The sequence below is a fragment of the Dermacentor silvarum genome, chromosome 8 (assembly GCF_013339745.2).
Source record: "Dermacentor silvarum isolate Dsil-2018 chromosome 8, BIME_Dsil_1.4, whole genome shotgun sequence".
NCBI lineage: Eukaryota > Metazoa > Arthropoda > Arachnida > Ixodida > Ixodidae > Dermacentor > Dermacentor silvarum.
This window is the reverse complement of record NC_051161.1, coordinates 121795757-121815901: the sequence shown is the minus strand read 5'-3', so window position 1 is coordinate 121815901 and position 20145 is coordinate 121795757. Positions and strand designations below refer to the sequence as shown.

The 20145-nt window shown below is 45.1% G+C and overlaps 1 protein-coding gene across 1 annotated transcript in view; it reads right to left on the bottom strand.

The window, feature by feature from the left end:
* Positions 1-20145, bottom strand: part of LOC119461652 (dedicator of cytokinesis protein 3-like) — a 160967-nt gene that overhangs the window by 37616 nt on the left and 103206 nt on the right. Inside the window, exons 20-25 of the mRNA XM_037723018.2 lie at positions 15114-15321; positions 9025-9189; positions 8784-8869; positions 4558-4659; positions 4350-4410; positions 1739-1948 (exon numbers count right to left, since the gene is read on the bottom strand). Coding sequence (XP_037578946.1) covers positions 1739-1948; positions 4350-4410; positions 4558-4659; positions 8784-8869; positions 9025-9189; positions 15114-15321 — 832 coding nt within the window. The remainder of the gene's footprint in view (positions 1-1738; positions 1949-4349; positions 4411-4557; positions 4660-8783; positions 8870-9024; positions 9190-15113; positions 15322-20145) is intronic.

Here is a 20145-nt window from a genome sequence, read left to right as displayed (position 1 = left end):
GCTCTGTGATCGGTATGTAAAATGAGAGAAAACCTCGGTTGCTGCCACACTCAGTGCACCTTCTGCGAGCTTAAGTGCAGGTTTCTGTCAAATCTCTGAATATACTGTATTTTCACACATACAGTGAAACCTCGTTACTACGAACACTACATTAAAAACTTTTCAGATTAATAAAGTCACTGCTCATTTTACCAACGTAAAAAGATTTCAGTACTTTGAACTTCAGAATACCGAACTTTTCAGAATAATGATCGTTATTCAGTTTCCATGTCTTGCTAACAATGCCTCATTACTACAAATTAGTATTCAGAAATCTGGGAATTCTTAGATTTCCGTGTATCCTTCACGGCAGTAGGAACAGTAGGCCAGTCAACAACAAGGCGCAGAAAGCAGACGTTGCAGCGCATGGGTTCGGAAACCTTGAGATGGTGCCAGAGGAGACCAATGCAGGAGGGTGGGAGGCAACAATGGGAAGAGACTTGTTTCTTTCTTTTCACTTTTTTTTTCTATTTCTTTTTTTTTTTTGTGGAGGCGACGATGCATCAGTACACGCTCTGCTCTGCTCAGAAAAGTGTCGCCTAGCAACGGAGGTGCGTCTTTTCCTTGTTTCATCATTCTTTCTGTGCACGCCTCTCTTATTCGCACTTTTTGCTGCGACCGTACCAGCTATGTACACGGCGAAATGTAACCTCTGTGCTCTTGGAGATGCCACACAGCCGCACATACCGGATGGTAATGTTTACACGCCCGCGCTTGCGCTATGGAACAGTTCAGGTGCCCGGCTTGAGTGAGACAATTGCGGTGTCCACGGCAAGGAATGTGAAAAACAAACAAGCAAAAAGAAGCATAGCGATTTGGAGGTGACATGGAGCTTCTTTGTTGGTGGTTTTCTCGGCATGAGCGTGTCTTTTGCATGGGCCGAGAGCCAACAGCGACGTTTTCGTGGATAGCTCATATGGGGACAACTGATGGGTTGATGCCCTAATTATTTATTTATTTATAAGTACCTTAAAGAGCCCTCATGGGGCATTGTGTAAGGGGGGCGACAGTACAGTAAATACATAATGATTAAAATACAGTAAACCTTAACAAATGAAAACATCGATTAGTGCAGAAATATACGAATGAACCCGAAAAGTTTACAAGATACACTATAAAAGCAAGGAAGTAAGAACGGCATGCAAAGTTGAAAAAACAAAAATGAAAACGCAACAACAAACAAAAAAGCCATTCTAACTTGCTAATAGCCATTGCTAATTCTGGGGATTTCACTATAACCATCTTTCAGAATAATGAACAATTTGCTGCGGTCCCCTGAAATTTGTTAATCGAGATTTCACTGTATATACCTTTTCAAAAATTCTAGAAATTTGAGTATAGTGTGGGTCCATGAGTTATATCAAAATCGGGCTTTCAAGGGAGGCTTCATGGCGATGCACTTCACACTGCCATGAAGCCACACCCAAAACTTTTGCATTGTGCTAGCACAGTACAGAATGAGAGACATATTTCATAGCAGTCAGTTATGCGATACTTAGGCACTGTAGTCCTTCCATAGTTTTAAATGTAGTTGCAGGCTTTGTACGGGAGTGAATAACATGCGCAAAAATGTGATATTTAAGCGCAAGATGACAGTTCTGCATCACTCAGATTCCACATAGGAAGCATGCACACCAAGTCCACGGCAAACAAGAGCAACAACAGATGCCCCAACATGGTGAGTGCAATGAGGACTTGCCTTGCCGCGGTCAAAGTAGTGAAGCATGCTGAGATAGAGCTGCTCCTTGAGGCGTCCCTGCTCCCCTTCCTCCCATGGCAGCAAGTCGGCGTGCAGCCGCAGTGCGAACGCTGCCTCGGCAAAGTGCTCGGCCGGCAGGTGCAGTTCACACAGCTTGTGCACGTAGCGCACAAACATCTCCTGGCGACCAACTTCCTCCCGGTAGAAGCGCTGTGATTGGGCACATGCACACAGCGGGTCATGACCAATGGGCATGGACTGCTGCACAGTCTAGATTTCAGCGAGTATTTCCATGCCTTTGACACTACCACTAGCACCAGTAAGAATATTAACAGTAAAGGCCGGAATACATGGAGCGAATAACCGGCGTCCAAGCAAAGAACTTCGTCGGGCGGCGAACGTCCGACGGCCGGCGTCAAGAAATTTGCCGTCCGCAGCCGATCTGCCTGTCCAAACATTTTCGTCGGGCGAACGCCGCCGCCGGAAGCGTCTAGCGCGCAGCGGTGGACGACAGCCAATCAGGAGGCACTAGTTCCGGTCGCAATGCATGCTGGTGTTTCGCGCGCGCGCGCGCCTTTTGCGTCGTCTGCAATCGCGTTGGTGTTGCCGTGTCTGCATGTCTCTGCACCGATTGATTAGTTCCTAGTATGATCTCTCAGGAATCGCGTTGTTTTTTTTGTACATCCCATATCCGCTGATCTGCGAGGAAAGAGACAAGCAGTGCAAGCTCTCTACAACAACCTTCAACAGAAATCTTCTGATCTCAGAGGCCACATGCTGTCGTCATGCCTATCTCCCGACTTCCCCGATAGATGGCGCTGGCATCGGATATTTCTTTCGCTAGGCTTAGAAGCGTTCGAAACGAGAAGCGATCTCGAAAACTACTCAAGGTTACCCATAATACTGTGTCGTCGAAGCGGCCTGAGACTAAGCGAAAGCTGTTTACGCAGTCATTTGCTACCAACGAAGTGAATTCTACAAGGACAACGCCAAATTCAGTTCGAAGCGGGCGGCCGGGACCGCCGCCAACACGGCGGCCAACGCGCGGCGGCGTTCGCCGCATGTATCGCGACACAGCGAACATCCTGCGTCATGTCGCCGCGTCGTTACTTGACGCATGAAGTTCGGCGAGAAAGTTCGCTCCATGTATCCCGGGCTTAAGGGGCTCCATAAAACCTCTCGTTAAAGCACCTTCCCCCAGTTCTTGGCATTGCAAATACACTCAATCCAACTTCCAGTACATTACTTGTGATGCCTGCAGTGCTCGACCCCGTGAATGCTAACATTCATAGGCTTGTAAACATATTTTAAAACTTGCTTACAGTGGCTCCCAAATTCAATGCTGTGCTCGAGTGCATCCAGGCACAGAAGAGACCATGGAACATTATAGAGGGTAGGCACAGTGAAGGTTGAACAGACATCCTACAAGGACATTTGAGGAGTACTGACATGAGGGAGAAATCCACCTCTGGGCTGCGTGGAGACCCCATTACAAAACTGACGATGCTGTCACGCCTTTTGTCAGGCGGCGTGGCATCAGGGGTAGGACACAGGTTAGTACGAAATGATGCCCTGAATATTGCTTTTCCCCTATCTCCATGGGGAGTACCCGCAAGAATTGAATTGAACCAATTTATTAAGTTACTCTTGACACATTTAAAGCAAGGTACACATGACCCAACAAGGGCTCCTTCTGCATCTACAGCGCACAACTGTAGGCCCCATAACACAGTTCACAAATGTTGAATGTCACAGCACAGTGCAACAGTCTAACCTGTTTAATTGCCCTTTATATGATAGTGTCGCAGGCATCACAGATGCTCTGTTATGTTTGCCATCATAAGGGCACTCATTATTCTCCTGGTTTCCTAGTGCTCCTATATGGTCCTCATCGCAAAGAGTTGGTCTTCCAGATAATCTCCTACCACGTAACATAGCTCCCTACCATGTTTTGCGCCAGGTCACCAAGGCCCAGTCAAACTTACTGCACCACCTGCACAGCAGCAGAGTGATACTGTAATATTGAGAGTGTTAAGCCATATAACCCAGCCTCTGGTACTGCACCCTGACCAGCCTCAGATAAGTTATTTTGCTCGGGGCAGAATCAGTTCTGCATTTTAAGTGCACAGGCCATATGGTTGATGGACAGCGTGCACAGGCATGCTGCCAGCTTCACCATCATTCTGGCAAGCACCTTTTATGCACTCGTGCTGTGTCACCCTGTAACATGTTCCTGCAGTGAAGCAAAGTGATGGACCCAGCACTCTTTCGGATGGCAGGAAACTAGTTAGCACAGTAGCATACCTCCAGCCAAGAACTTTGTACAACATCCGTTGTAGGTGAGGCAGCCAATGTCAGAAAAGTGTCGCCTAGCAACGGAGGTGCGTCTTTTCCTTGTTTCACCATTCTTTCTGTGCACGCCTCTCTTATTCGCACTTTTTGCTGCGACCGTACCAGCTATGTACACGGCGAAATGTAACCTCTGTGCTCTTGGAGATGCCACACATGGAACACATGGAATTGTTGGACTACAAATGAAACATCTCAGTAGGCCTGCTCCTTAGCAAGACCAAGGTCCCATGAAATCATTGCAGTATCCAGACTCACTCACCAGCAAATTGACTGTGCAGCTCATGCGCTTGTCCCGGTTCTCAGCTCCCTCCATGACACTCCTGCAAAGACAGCCCACCGCGACTGAGCTTAGTCTAATAATCAAAAGCTTGCAATTGTTTTATGGTCAAGCACACAATGCTAGTCTCTTCAATCAACCGTTCTACCATAATGACGGGGTGCTATGACAAGAACAATCATACACCCACCTATAGTCAAGCAGTCGGTCAAGTTGGTGACCGACGGCATCGATGAATCGAACACCGCTGTCGTGCCACACGGGGTTGCGCTTTCGCACCTCTTCTAGAAGGCTGAAACAAAGCATGCAACCGCTATGAGCATCCCCGAATAGGTCTGCCAGAATGCACCTCTCAGCATCCCTCTCTGGATATGTTGAAAATCTCAGCGTAGAGAGCTTAGCCAATTCGCTCGACAGCCACAATCATATGACCTGTTCTGATGAATGAATTCTGATGTTTTATGTGCCAAAACCAGGATTTGATTATGAGGCATACCCTAGTGGGAGACTCCAGATTAATTCTGACCACAAGGGGATTTTTAACATGTCCCCAATGCACGGTACACAGGTGTTTTTGCATTTCACTCCCACCAAAACGCGGTCGCCGCGGCCAGGATTTGATCCCGCGACCTCGTGCTTAGCAGCACAGTACCATAGTCGCTAAGCCGGCGGTGGGTACCTGTTCTGATCCTCACGCAGACAAAAAAAATACAGCATTAAAGACTGCAGTGATGCAGGCTTACCTTGCTGTCTAGTGAGTCAATGACAAACATGAGTGATGCAACGTGGCACTGCACGATGGAGTGGAGTTACGCGAGTGCTGTTAGCAAGACTTGCAATCATGTGACAGGCCTATTGACAAGTCTTGTTAACCCTTGAACTAACAAGCATGAGCTGTACTTGTCCCTTCCTAGCTGTTTGTACCAATATCACCAAAGATAGGTGAGGCTCGTCAACCAAGTTCTCGCCATCCATTCAAATTTCAGAGCTTGAACATATATTCCTTGATGTTTTCAATTCATTTAACTATCATCTGTTCAGATAATTACGCTAGAGCCTCTACCGCATTATTGAGTGAAAGCCTCTTGTCTTGAATTAGTATTTCAGGTGAACGTAAGAGGTAAAGCACAGATGTAATTCTGTGTTAAAAGATTCTGTTGCCAAACAGTGTGCATGCAAAGCAAGCTGGCTGTATTTTGCGAATCTGGATATTTAGGAATCTGGATATTCAGGATGCTTATGAAAAAATTAAGGAAATCTTGAAAACTACTTTTTTTTCTAAGATAAAACTTCAAAGGGCTAAGTGTGAACAAGCTGTTTAGCTGAGAGGCACCATGTTGGGAAAATACAGGTTTCAGAAAGCAATGCATGCGAGTCATCAAACTGCAGAGGTCCTTAATCAGTCGTCTGCTATGATGCAGACAAAGCAGCATCACAACCTCAAATAAACCATAGTTACCTACAAAAATTGCTAGTGGGAACTCTGGAGTTCTGACAGAGAGCAATGACAGTGCCAAGCATGCTGTCTTTTGTTTGACTAGCGCAAGATACATTAGCGTCTACGAGGGACATCATTCTTGGCTCAATGCCAATGTTGACACATTCGGTTCTAGTCATGTGAAATATCGCAAAAATGAAAGTATCTTTCGAAAGCGATTGTTCATGAATACAGTGCGAGTTTTTTAACATGACTAACATGACTTGTTGCAGCTTAGACATTCAGTGGCTGGGATTTTCTAGCAATGCCTTTTGTGCTATTCCTTTTCACGTTTTTTCGCACTTCATCAGCAGTCGCATTCTCAACGAGATCAGTCGGCCATGACGAAGTGCAAGAACTGTGAAAAGAACTAGACGAAAGTGCAGTCAATGCACGCACCAAATTCTTATTGATAACTACAAGATCAACTATCGCTATTGCTACTTGACCTGCTGGACAACATATTAGCGGTAAGTCATACAATCAGAGTCTGAATTATCGCACGACACACTGCAAGGTGTCCAAAATTTCGGTCGTCTTTATGCATTAAGTCTATGGGGCTAGTGGCGATGCTGCAGGGCTGTCCAAATAATCAAGCATGTTCGAATTATCATCGTTGACTGTAGCTGCCTTTTTCTTTGAGATAACTTACCTTTACTTTAATTATGTACAAGTCATGAAAAATTCCTGGGAAAATTAGTGTATAATGACGTAGAACAAGTGATATTTAATTTGGGGTGTGCAAATACTGAGTAGTAGATTTCAAATAAAACATTACATCAGGATAAAAAAAAAGAAGCTGTACATCGAATCGAATATCAATGTTTTTCACAAAATTTAATGCTTACAAATTTTGGACAACATGGTGCTGCAAATGCTGGGAAGTCTCTTAGCATTGCATACCATGGATGTAGCAAGCTATCAGTAACTCAGATACATAGAAATCAAGATATATTGTACGATCTACTCTTATTAAAGGGAACGCCACATTAGTGTGCTAGCACTTATTACAGCTCAGTTCTAGTATAGGAAGGCCTGAAAAATACGTTTTTTTACCAATAGAATTTCTGTTGAATAGAATTTCTGTTGTCAAGTGCTTTTCCTCTCAACTTAATGAATTAGTGACATTTGTTGTACTGAATACTAATGAGGTTCCCAGTTTAATAGTGGACGTGTGTGGTGCGGCAATCTTTTATTTATTGCACACAAAGATTTTCTTTCCAGTTATTCTCCAAAATGCAGAAGGGCTATCCCAACTTTACGGCAGGTGGGTTATCGTAAGGCCAATCTGGCCGACAGATGAAAGGACCTCGCATCACGTGACTCTTGCACCTGGCGCCGACAGTAAAGACCAGGTGCCGTCTGCGTCGTTGTATTGTCAGGTTCAGTGTGACTTGGCACCTGTAAGATTCTAAAATCTGCAGGGTCATGGCAAGTTCGCGCGACGTTCTCCCCTCATTTATCAGCCATCTCTCGCTTTCGTTTGTGAGGCAGTTCGTCGGCTTTCCGAGTGTCGCGCGGCCGCTGTGAATAGATCTGTGAATAGTCAATGTGGCACCAAACTGTAACTTTAGTCACTTAAGCCCGATGAAGCAGCGCCAATTAGGCCTAATGGCTGAGGCGGTGTAGCCACGACGAAAATTCGCTGCTGGCCGGTACGGGAACGGGCCACAAGCCGTCAAGGAATGCTTCCCACGAGTATGTTCAAACGGGTGGCTCATCAGTGATCAACGGTTGTTGAAGCAACGTGAAGTTCGTCGCTGCATATCTCACACGATCTGCATGCCTATCAGTAACTAATCAACCGATCTCTGCACTTTACGAAATATGCACTGCTTTCGTGGCCGCTCCCCCTCTTTCCGCGTCGCATTATCATTTCGATCGGTTCTGTCGACCCAGATGAGCCTTGTACTGACAGAGGCGGCCCTGGCCAGAACAGCACCATTTTGTGGGTGGCGCCATGTGTGTGCCACCGCAGCACGCTTACATCGGGGAGCACTCGCATTGACAAAGTCTGCTACTGCATCAACCAGGACTGGCCGTCCATCAGCGCGTTCGGCACTCCTTTTGTGTCGTAAACGAAGTCAAATGTTTGGTTGGGAATCGTCGAGCACAAGGGGCTCCATGGCGCACGCGACATGTGGTACTTCGCGGGTCTGTACAACAAATATATAGAATATTAAAAAAATTGAATAGCAGATATTCGATTTACGAATCGAATTATTCGACCATTTTCAATTCAGTGATATTCGACTCTTCGAACATGCCTAATTTTATTTCATAGTTGTCCTTGCTATACAGTGTACGAGAATATACAATAAAGCGTTGTTAATTTGAATTTAGTTTATTAGAAAACCCATGTAATTCGCAGGTTTTCGGCTGTCCTGACATTTGCCATGCAAATTTTATTGCATAATTTGAACAGCGAGCACATCTCTATCTGGTTAATTATCCGGCTTTTGACCATGTCCTCCGAGATTTGGGACTCCTCAGTGATCTGCACAGTGCTATTTGCTAGTCTTGGAGGCTACGTTTTGTTGGCAGATTGGCCACTAGGTGCTTTTAGTACAACCTTTTATTTCCAGTGCTTCGCTGCACCTCAGCGATCCGCGTTCCACACTACTCTCAAAAGCATCAGGCAATTTGAAGGCATAATGCCATTTGAAAGCTTCACGCAATCATGACAATTACACCCAATGTCTGTCCCATAGGGTGCAATTGTAATGCATATACACGAGGATGCAAGAAAGCACACGAAAGACAAAGACACGGCACTAGTCTATGTCTTTCATGTGCCTTATTGCATTCTTGTCTATATGCACTACAATCGTACTCCAAGATGCCATACAACAACCCCGCATTGCAGCACTAGTTGACTTTTGTCTGATATTTGCTGAATGTACTGCTGTAGTTCAGTATTGCCAAGCTTAATCACTCACATAGAAGTAAAGAGCTGCTGGTACTGCTCATCACCGCTGCCTGCAGTCACCAGCTTGTCTAGATGCTCCATCAGCTCGGACTCCACCTGGATAGGAAAAGGGCATTTTCACCAGCAGATGCAATGCTAGGACAGCCTCAATAGTACTTCACGCAACTGAGCGCTGTGATCATAATCTTGCACATCTTGGTATGCTCTCGAGGGCCAGGCAGTTCCAATGGAATTGATAGAAGCCAACGCACCTTGGGCAGGTCCTTGTCCATGAGGTCGTAAAAGAGGGGCAGCATGGCCCTCCGAAGCTCTGCTTCTCGCACCAACGTCATGCGCACCAGCGGCCCCACCAGGGACGAAACCAGCTCACACCTGCCCCCTTCCTCCTCCCACAGACGCCCCCACAAGGCCAGTACCTGCAGTGGTCACATGGGCATGCAAGCATGTAGACGTTCCACACACATTGGATGCTCCAGGAGATAGCATGTGTGCATGCAACTCACAGAATTTCTGAGTGCCCCTACTTTGTACTAGATTTAGATTGGCTTTGTGCCAGAGGCAGAAAGAGATGCCCAAACATACCGCTGCCTCATTAAGCAGTAATCAGCCAATTCTAACGCACCCTTGAATCTAAGTAAAAATTCTTAGTATAAAACAATGTGCATGTAAATCTACCATGCACCTGTCTAAAAAAACAAAAAATGCTGCCTGCCCCCAATTCTGAAATTCAGAAATGAAATCTACTGTTTGATTTCACAGAATCGCAATTTACTTACACTTCATGTTCATTGCTGCTAATCTCGGGCAGATTTTTATGGCAAGCAGTCTCTTACAGACAACATGTCACCTTCCTTGTTTGATATTTCACACTACTCGAAATTGCTCCACTACAATTGATATGGGACTGTGGCCTATGCCTCGACTTATCTCTTTGCCAGTCCGTCCTACGTCGCATGCAAGTTTCTGGAGTGCCGAAAACGTGTGACGTGACCTTGTTGCTGCTAGACTGGCATTCAGAATAACTAGCAGTATGTGAATATTTGAAAATTTGAATATTCGATTTGAATCGGTTAGTCTTAGATTCGATTCGAAAGACAATTTTATTGTTCAAGATATCCAAACCCCTAAAAATTGCTTCTGTCGATTTTTTAACTCAGCTTCACCACAGTACAGCCGTGTTATGCAGCAAAGCATACAAAATGTACTGCGGTGAAGCATATCTGCCATGCAGTGAAGCATATCAAAAGTAAGACAGCAGCACTCTCACGGAGTCCCTGCTGGTGCTTATGGCTAGCCGACACTATCAGCACCCACACTGTGCTGCCTTTTAATGCATCTTGACAATACCATATGCCAGGTGGAAGCCTCTGCCTAGTACTAATCTGGCTAAGTGCCTAAAGACACTGTTTCCAAACTATAAATTTGACCAAGTAATGACCTTGGCAATGTTTTTAGACCTTCGTCCTAAAGTAGTTGAGTACCACCAGGATGCTTCAATGGCAAACTAGGTTAAAAACCTGGCTTTAGAAGAAGTCAGAAAATTTTCAACACCAAGGAACCCAGATATGTCCTCAACAACAAAAGCTTCTGAAGAGGCTCCTTCCACACCAGCACTGTCAAAAGCACTGATAAAGCTCACCAACCAGCAGCAGTTTTCACTTGCTTGTGGGAGCAATTTTTGCTCCCACAAGCACCGGTTGAAAGATATGTGCGTGATGAAATTTTGGGGCAAAAATAAGGTTCATGTGAGCGGTGGGTGTAAGCATGGTGCCCACTGTTGGCTTGGCCTGTGAAGAGATGCCTGCAGATGCCAGACACTAGTGAGTCTAGTGAGCGGCTCTTTTCAGTGACTGAATGAGTGGTGGCATGCAGGAGGGTGTCGCTGCTCCCCGAACATGTCTAGCAGCTATCCTTCCTTCATGACAACATTAACCCTTTAACTACAGAGGACGAGCCAGGCTTGTCGCTGGATTCCGTACCGCTCCCATTGAGGTCGAGCAGGCCCCGTCAAAATTAAAGTCTGCAAGCACACAACTATGTTTGCAGGTTTCAGTTCTGACAGGCCAAGCTCATCTTCAGATAGGAGTGGTACAAATTCCAATGACAAGACCGGTTTGTCCTCAGTAGTGAGAGTTAAATAACTGCAGTTATGATACTGTCAAGCAAAAGTATTGCACTAGAGAATTTTGTTGACTACAAAGCATAATTTTCTGTACTGTCGAACCCACTTATAACGATACCGGTTTTAACAATATATCGGTTATAACAATGAGAAGCTGGTGCACCGTCAACTTTTGTATGTTTTCTATGGTGAAATAACCCGCTTACTACAATGCCCGCATGCTGCATCATCGGTTATAACAATGAAGTCTGGCTACTGGGTATCCATGCCGAAAGGGAATGGAATGCGAACTCCTTGAAAAGAAAAAAGAAATTTGAGCCGTTGCACGCCGCTGCGCATCGTTTTCCATCTTTCTCCACACCGCCAGCCTTGCATGTCTCTCTCCCATCACCCTTCCACCCCTCCAAACACGAAATAGCTGCGCCCATACCTCTATGCCACACCACCCTCCGAAACAAGAAAGGACCACGCCAAGTGACTGAATGAATGTCACTGACTGAATGAATGTCAATAGCACTGGGCTGGCAGAGCGCCGCAAATGTGCGATGCAGTAGAGTTAAAACAGCGTTAGTGTCCACCGAAACGAAGTGATGGAGTTCGCATCGTCATACTTATCAGTGAAAATCGTACTGGAATGACAGCAACGCCGGAATGCTTCGTGCCTATTTGTGCCTTTAGAACCTTTATTCGTGCGCTTACTGCCACGCATTGCATCGCGTTGGCCACGTGACTTCATGACTGTACAGTCGCCATCCACGATCGTGTCGATAGCAGCCACGATTTCGTCCGCAGTGGTTGCGGCAAAGAGGAGTTTCGTTTTGACTCGGTACGCATGTCGGTTGTGTGCCTTCATAACTGAGTAGTTTCGTCGGCAGTTGCAGCAAACGGCAGTTTCATTTTTACTCAGTGTGTGTGTTGGTCGCGCGCCTTGAGAACTGCAAGGCCGCCGTCCATGATCGCATCGACAGTGGCGGCGGTTGCGGCAAACAATAGTTTCGTTTTGACTCAGTGCAAAGCTGTCAAGGATGAAGAGCACCGTCTAGATCGCGATGGGCGGCGACCTGGTGACAGGGCACAAGAAAATAATAGAGATGTGCACGCAGTTGCGAAAAGCGTGTCTCAAATGAAGACGCGTGCCGAGGCTGTGCTGTGGAAAGTCACGAGGCCTTCGGCGCTGCGAGCGCTAATCACTAACGAGTTTACGAGAATTGCTGCTTCTGCACTGCTTTTGTGATTGTGACAGAAACAGGATTTTGCTGATTCATTCAGTAAATAAAAGCGTGTTGACGTGGAAAGTATTTGTTTATTGTTTTCTTGATACCCTCGATAATTAGACATTCGGTTAATTCGGACACTTTTTTCGGGCCCGTGAAATCCGAATTAACGAGGTTTTACCATAGCAGTGCCATTCTTGAACGCCAACAGCTGAAACTTGTTCACGCGATCAGAGGGCGCAGGAAGTAGAGTTAAAGAGTTAAACGAGTCAACAGAATCGGCAGCTAGATGGAGGAAGGTGGTGGAGAGGGGCAGTGGCCTCCCTGCCATTATAGTTATCTCGCCATCCCCCTATTTTGATTTTTTTTTCATGGAACCCGGTTAAAACAATTATCGGTTATACGCTCCTGACAGTGGAGTTTGCCGGCGAGGGCAGCGCCACCTGTAGCGGCGAAAGCGCAACTCTGGTACTGATCCAAAGTCGACGGTGTGGAATCCAGCTGACAAACGTGTTGTTGTTATCGCCGCGTGTGATACAAAACTTCTGAACCATGTGTGCCGCCGTCCTGCAGGTGAGCGTTCTCATACCGCTGTTTTACGATGGAAAATGTGCAAGACATCGAAGACTGACAAAAAAAAAAAAGCGTGGGGAAGGCGGTACTGCTGCGTCAAAGACTTGCTTGTTTGCCTTGCTGAGAGTGACACTTCGCTAGCACAGTGACAACGGCGACTTCTTTCACGATGCGAACGTGCCCGGCAGCATAGAGCTTTTCCCCTTTAAGGCGGCGGTCCCACTCCGGCGGCATGAGTCCCCTGCCTTCAGCACCCCCGGAGCAGCCGTGACGGCTCCTCCACTTAGGATACAAAGTTGTCGTATACATCATAAAAAGCCCAAGTCCTGCAGGTTCCAGCCATATATAATATAAATAAATTGAATAATTTGATCTAGAAATAAATGTTCAAGAACAAGCATGAGACACATGGTTCCCGCGAACCGCGTCCCAGCCGTGACCATACCGAAAAGGAACCAGCGCACCCACTGCATTGCAGCCCGCTCTGCAGCTTCAGGACACACTCATCCGTTTCCCAGACGCAGCAAAACAATTTTGAACCCCTACCCCTTGGACAATTTGCCTTTGAAGACCGCCAAGCATCGCAAACCCCTGTTGCAAACAGCCCGGCAACCACACGCTCAAGGAAACCAAATTCTAGACAAACTAGAGTTCCAGCAACTTCCACCCAGGACGCAAAATTTCATTCTTGTACCTTTATTAGTTTTAAACCGCAGCTTCGTAGCTTTAGTACCTTCCCGCAAAAATGGGCAAAAGTAAAACCAGAATTCTAAATATTACTTGATTTCGGCCGCATTATTAGGAAAACTAATGAAGGTACATCAATGAAACCCCGCGTACCAGATGAAAATTCCCTGAACTCCAACCTATCCAAAACCTAGCCTCCCCGACCGTGCAGTTGCCGGGCCGCCCGCAAGAGAAATCCGCGAAACTTGGCAATCTTCAAAAGCAAACCATGCAAAAAGCAAAAATTCAAAATCACTTTGCTGCGTCCAGGAAACAGACAAATACGTCCTAAAGCCACACAGCAAGCCGCAACACAGCAAATCCCCCCAAACATGGCCACTACCGAGACACAGTTCGCAAAAACCACGCATCTCAGGCCCGTCCCTGTACATTCATTTCCACATCACAATAATAAACTTCTTTATATAATATATAGTTGGAACCCACAAGAATCAGGCCCCTTCATGGTATATACCACCACTCCACTTCCCAAGTAGAAAAGCCGCCACGGCCGCTCCAAAAGCACTGAGAACGGGGGGCACGTGCCGCCGGAGCGGAACCGCCACCTTAAGGCGAATGGCAGGGCGTATCCGACCATCTAATTTTAAGATTGGTTTGAAACCACACAGCAAAATGTGCGCCATTTGTTCGTTTCAAAACAAGCGTGGACATGCGATCACGTTGGCAGATCCGTGCGGGCAGCCTGAGCAGCGTGGTCCGTCAGTATCAGTTTTGATGGAAGGTGCCGCGAGAGGCGCTGACGATCGCCGCGCCGCTTGGGCAGTGTCAGGAGCATATAACAATGACATTTTCGTGGCACTTGAATATTGTTATAAGTGGGTTCGACTATATATTACTTGTTGCGCAATAAACTTGCTTTTTTTTTTCATACCTCTGGTTGTAGGACATTCGCATTGTAGGACATTCAACATTTGGTTTTTGCAAAAATGCATTTATATTTTTGCAAAACGAATAGTATTTGTACTGAAAAATATTCTATTCGATTTCATCATACAAATTCGCTTCAAGATTGAAAATTTAATATTTGCGCACCCCAGAAATACCTTTTCCTTTGAATGAGCTTTAACGTAGCATTACAGCAGCATATCCTTGTCATTATCCGACGCGAGGACTTGTTCTGCAGCCATCTTGTGATGACAAGCGCGATGATGCTGACTTTGATGGTAGGCTTTTGCCAACACTATAAACACAGTTTCAGTTTCGTATCTGATTATAGTGCACAGGCAATTTTCAAAACGATTTTCTAGGAAGAAAAAAAAAAAAGGCGAGTATTAGAATCTGGTGAATATGGTAATCATTCATTGCGAGTTGTGGCGTTATAGTTAACGATTATGAATGTGAATGATAAACAGAAAAGAGTGCAGCCAGTTCTTTGACATGAACACCTGAACATTAGCATGCGTTTTAACAATTTCAATTGCAGTTAATTTGCCTCACTGCCTTCATGACAAAAAACACTTTCTCATTCTGCTGTTTTCTTCCTAATGTAAACATGAATATGTGTTTACTGCTTGGCAACATTGAGAATTTGCCATCGTGTTCTCAGCCCTTCTGCGCACATTTATCGCATTCCAGTTGATGAACAAAAAAAGCTGCCTCACATTGTCTTTCCTCTGTTCGTGGTATTGAAAGCTTGTCCTAGCATGCCTTTTTCACAAATAAGCAAACCATGGCATAGACTCACCTGGAATCCCGCCAGCAGCCGCATGTCGCCATAGCGCTCGGTGAGGCGTGCCCTCTGGGTGGGCGACAAGTGCTCCAGCTGGAGGGATGGCTGGGCCAAGAAGTCTGAGGCGAGCCGCAGGTACTGTAGCCACAGCAGAACATCCAGCGGTCGCAGAAAGTGTGATGCCAGCAGCTGTGCCAGCTCCTGCAGGGCCCCCAGGGCCACACTGTAATGACAGTGGGATGGAACAATGGGTGGATGTCATGTGCATCCCCTCTGGAACAAGGTGGCGGCTGCTGCCACCGCACCTGTTCAGCTGCGTCTGTTCTGAGCCCCTAAAGGGGCAGTAGCTGCAACACGCTCTCTCTATGAAAGGTATCAAATGTGTATTGTATTAACCCTTTGCGATCATGGGAATTTGCCCACATTACAGTTGTTATGGTCACAAACTGTTTTGCATGCTTTGGATGCCACGTAGAAAGAGCACTTGTGCGAACAAACATGTAGGCAGTGATTTATTTCAAAAACCTTTCTTTATTCCCGAGGCTCTTGTGCAGAGTTCAGCCAGCACTGTTGCAAGTGACGATATCATAATTTTTTTTCTTCAGGCATTTTCATGCTAATATATGTTGTAAGAGTTCCCTATTTGTAATTACCAGTTAAAAGCCATCAGCCAGCTACAATACTCACAGGAAACTGTTTCAGTTAAGCCACCAATGGCAACCATCTGGCTGAAAAGCAAACCTTTTAGCAAAACATTTTGCAATCTTCTTGCACATGTTATACGGCTTTATTAAACAAAATAAGGCAACAAATGATGGAAAATAATGTACAACAGAACTTTCTTTTGTCGTTCGCTGTTTTAAGACAAGAATTTACACCTTCAAATGTTCAACTTTTCCCAACATTTTGTTAGCGCATCAGTCATCCCTTCTAGGGTTACAAATGCTCAATATAGTGATATGATTCTGAAAACAGATTTGTTAAGCAAAATTTTCTTGGCAAAGTGGTGCAGACTCTGATGCAGTGATGGTTGGACTGCAAAGAGGTGGAGGGAATGTGGAGAGAAGGATGTGAGAGGGCATGTGTATAGCGTAACATCATTTGGTGCCATCAGTGATGTCATTCCCACTGCTGTGGATGCACACGTATGCTCAGCAGAAGAGATATATCTGAATTGAATGGCATGTGTTACACGAGCGCATTGGGTTAGCATGTTGCGCAACACTGCGCAGAAGGCTCCAAATGGAGCGGCTTGTCGAACAGTAAAGAATGACTCAGCACAAGAAGCTGCTGCAGCAAATGACAAGAACCTTGACAGCGGTAAGAGGAAGCCAACACATTTCAACCAACGACAAGCTTCATTTATTTCGGCGATCCTCTTCATTGGTTTATGGATAATCTTTTAATCACTCAAACTTTAGGACTGAGGTCAGATGAGTGAAGGCAAAAGTCCTCCAGAATAAATTGTGCTGTGCATTACTCATAGTGGTGGAACAACAACAAATTCTTTATCAAACTGGCATAATGGGTGCCACTAAGTTTGCTGCGACTATCAGCTTCATGTGTTACGTTACCACTCTGCATTTGTTTGGATCACATTGAGGTGTGAAAAGTAGTTCATATTTTTCTTTAAAAAAATTTCATTGATAATTTTTTTTAATTTGATACCTTTTCTATGTGTCTCCTCCAGAAAGACCCAAGAGGGTAGAACTATATCAGTAGCAGTCTCATGCACTTCTGCTCTAGGTATGGCAAAAATAGCCAACAATCAGAAATTATACAGTGGTTGTGCATGAGCCTACAGTGCATTTTTTTGTTCTTCGTGTAAAACAACCCTTAAACTTGTACTCAACTTTGCCGAAATGCATTTCTGATCACTAGAGGCCGGATCTTTAGGCATTAAAAAAGCGCGTTTTAGGCGCCAAAAATATGCAGGCAAACCAACGTTTTAGGCCTTCAACGTCGTAAATATAGGCACAGTAAATTTTTCCATAAATGCAAATAATTTAAAACGAAGGCGTGTGTGGCCTATATCTACGATAGGAAAAAGAAGAAATGTTATTGTCTATGATGGCACAAAGGCACCAACAGTTTAACATAGCCGTGCAATTGTCCCATAAAATTGCTGCACTAATGACGATCAATTGGCTTAATTCAATAAGCTCACTGCTCATACTCATGTTCAATGGCCAATGTACTCGAGTGTCACATATAGTGAAACAGGCATGAAAAAGAATACTTGAAAGCTGGGAATACTGATTATAAAAGCGGTACTTTATGTCTGCTGCATGACGCAATTAAATTAACACACAAGAAAAACAAATAACAAATGCAAGAGGGCCTACGATTTATTAAGAAATTAGCATGTTCGTACATGAGGACTGTTAGGTACAACTCTTGGCAATTTTCTCATATACAATGACATTATCCGAATTGTACAGGCAAGACGTCCCAACACTGCCAAATACACTTCCGCCCGTTTGAAGTGCACATGTTTGAAGAAATATGTTTGGAGAGCACGCGGAACGTAGTCTAAGAAACTGTGAAGACTATGGAAACAATAGCAAACTACCACCATCTCCAAATTTCTGGATTCAATATTGTGCCTCTTGTCACTTAGAATGATCTTGTACACTGAGAAGGAACGCCCGACGGCGGTGAATACCTTAAAAATTAAATTACAAACAGAATAAAAGCTGTGTGCACATCACATTTTTCTTTCTTGTTTTGCTCTTTACTCTCCTTTCCCCTGACGGCTCACCGCGGTTTCGCATTCGCCAACCGCTCGCGCAATGTCAGCGTGGCGGCGTATGCTGGCCGGCGTATGCTGGCCGGCGCGTCCCATTTCAATTCTGCTAGCAGTTGTTTCCGGGATTTGGTTGGACTAAAGGACTAGTTTGAACCCAATAGAGTGCCGAACAGCCAATGTTGCCCGGTAACATGAATAACGATCTCTAACGGCACTCAAAAGCGAAACTTGAGGCTAAATAGTGTTCATATAGGTGCCGATATTGAAAAAAGGCATTTAAAGGCATTTATAGGCATTTAGGCACAAACATCAAAATAGGCATTTATAGGCACTATAAAAACACTATAAAAGCCCTTCTTAACCTCTAATTTATGCTCATATATCAAAGTGGGGCGACAGGAGTGCAAGGAACAAAAAAGGCATTTGCCTATAATCCGGTCTCTACTGATCATCTTAAAGCCTGCTTAAGAAGGCCCATGTAGTCAAATCTCAAGTGAAGCAATTCATATGTGAGATTTATTATTATACTGCAGGCCAACTTGGCACATTGTAGATGTTATACAGGCGCCGACTGATAAATCGGCACCGATAATCTGGACATGCTTGGTAATTCGGACAGCTTTGCAGCAAGCACAAGCATTGGCCCCGTAGACTTAACGTGTAAAGACGACTGATATTTCGGACAGCTGCCAGCTCTACATTCGATTATCCGGACTCTGTCCTTGACTAACGCACGCGGATTCTGCCGCCATTATCTCCTCTGGCAACCTCAATGAGACATGAAGTATGGCCTCAGAGATTACACATAAGACGGTAATCCCCAAGGCCTTGTCTAGGTTGCAGCACGACACCTCAGATTAAATTTAGAATGCTGATCTTGGAGGCTTTGCCTGAATTGTGAGGTCGCATCAACATCGCGATCATCACATCCTATTCCGGCATCCCAGTGCATGGCTACGTCCAGCGCGTAGAAATCGGCACTGTTGGTACAATACGTAGCGCTGATCATAGCATGGCCCGCTCTCACCATTCTGTTTGTTTAGTTGGCGTTCCAGACAGCGCTTTGTTGGCTTCAAGAAGTCTTTCTTGTGAAGTTATCGACAGGCCACGTCAAATGGCACCATCGGTCCCCTCGCAGTCCGACTCCGAATGAGTCTTGAGTCGCAGTTCGAATTACCGCAACTGAAGAGCCTGAACTGCCACCTACCACATCGAGCTCAAATGCGGACATCATTGATGACCTGCTAGCCTGCGGTGTGCCAATTCCTGCCGCCGTTACATTTGAAGATGTTGGCAGACATTGACAGCACGGTGTTGTGTGCCAAACTGAACGATGACGAAATAATTGAGCAAGTTCTCCCACTGTCAAACAGCAACTCTAACTAAGATGATGATGTTCCAGGCGGATCTGACTCGAGCCTTTGCAGTCCTTGCATCAGCGTACAGCGACAACAGAAAACCGGCAGAAATATAGGCGTACTTGGTTGCACATAAGCGGAAGTGTGTGCAGCAACAAATTGACCACTTCTTCCTTGCAAAGGGGCATTAAAACGTAAATAAAATGATATTCTTTAGGCACACTCGTTTTTTCGGACATTCCATGGTTCGGACTTAATTACGTTCCCTGTGAAGTCCGAATTATCGGTCGTCGACTGTACAGTTGTTTGTATGTACCAATATACAATGGTTATCACCAGAACAACATATTTAACAATACAGTCAAACCTCTTTACAATGAAGTTGCATCTGACAAAAAAATACAGTAATCCCTTGTTATAACGAAGTGAGTGGAAAGGCAAAAAAATTTGTAATAAGCGGTAATTCGATATAAGCGACCACTCGAGAAACGCTAAAGCAGTCGAGCTTTAATTGCGCCACAATTGCGAGGAAGTCAAAATAGAATGTATTGACTGAAGCAAAACTTTATTCAGGTGCAAAAAAAGGCAGTGAGCTTTGGCTGTTTCAAGTTCTTACTGGGCACGAGCAACACCTGCTCTAATTTGACCAAGCATTGCGCGAGGCTGTGGTCGCCGCCCATGCATTCAACCTTATTTCGCAGCAGTCACAGGTGCTCCCGCGTCTGCACCATAGTTGTCACTTGACAAGCCTCTTTCCTTGCTTTAGCCAGAGGAATCCAGCAGCAAATAAAATGCCTAATAATTATAATGGTAATATAATGACACCAAGGATGATGACGATGCTTATTTCTTTAGTGTTTTACTCAAAATAATTTAAGAGTGAATGAATAAAATTAAATACAAGACAGTGATAGAGTGTTTGTGTTATTCAGGAAAATTC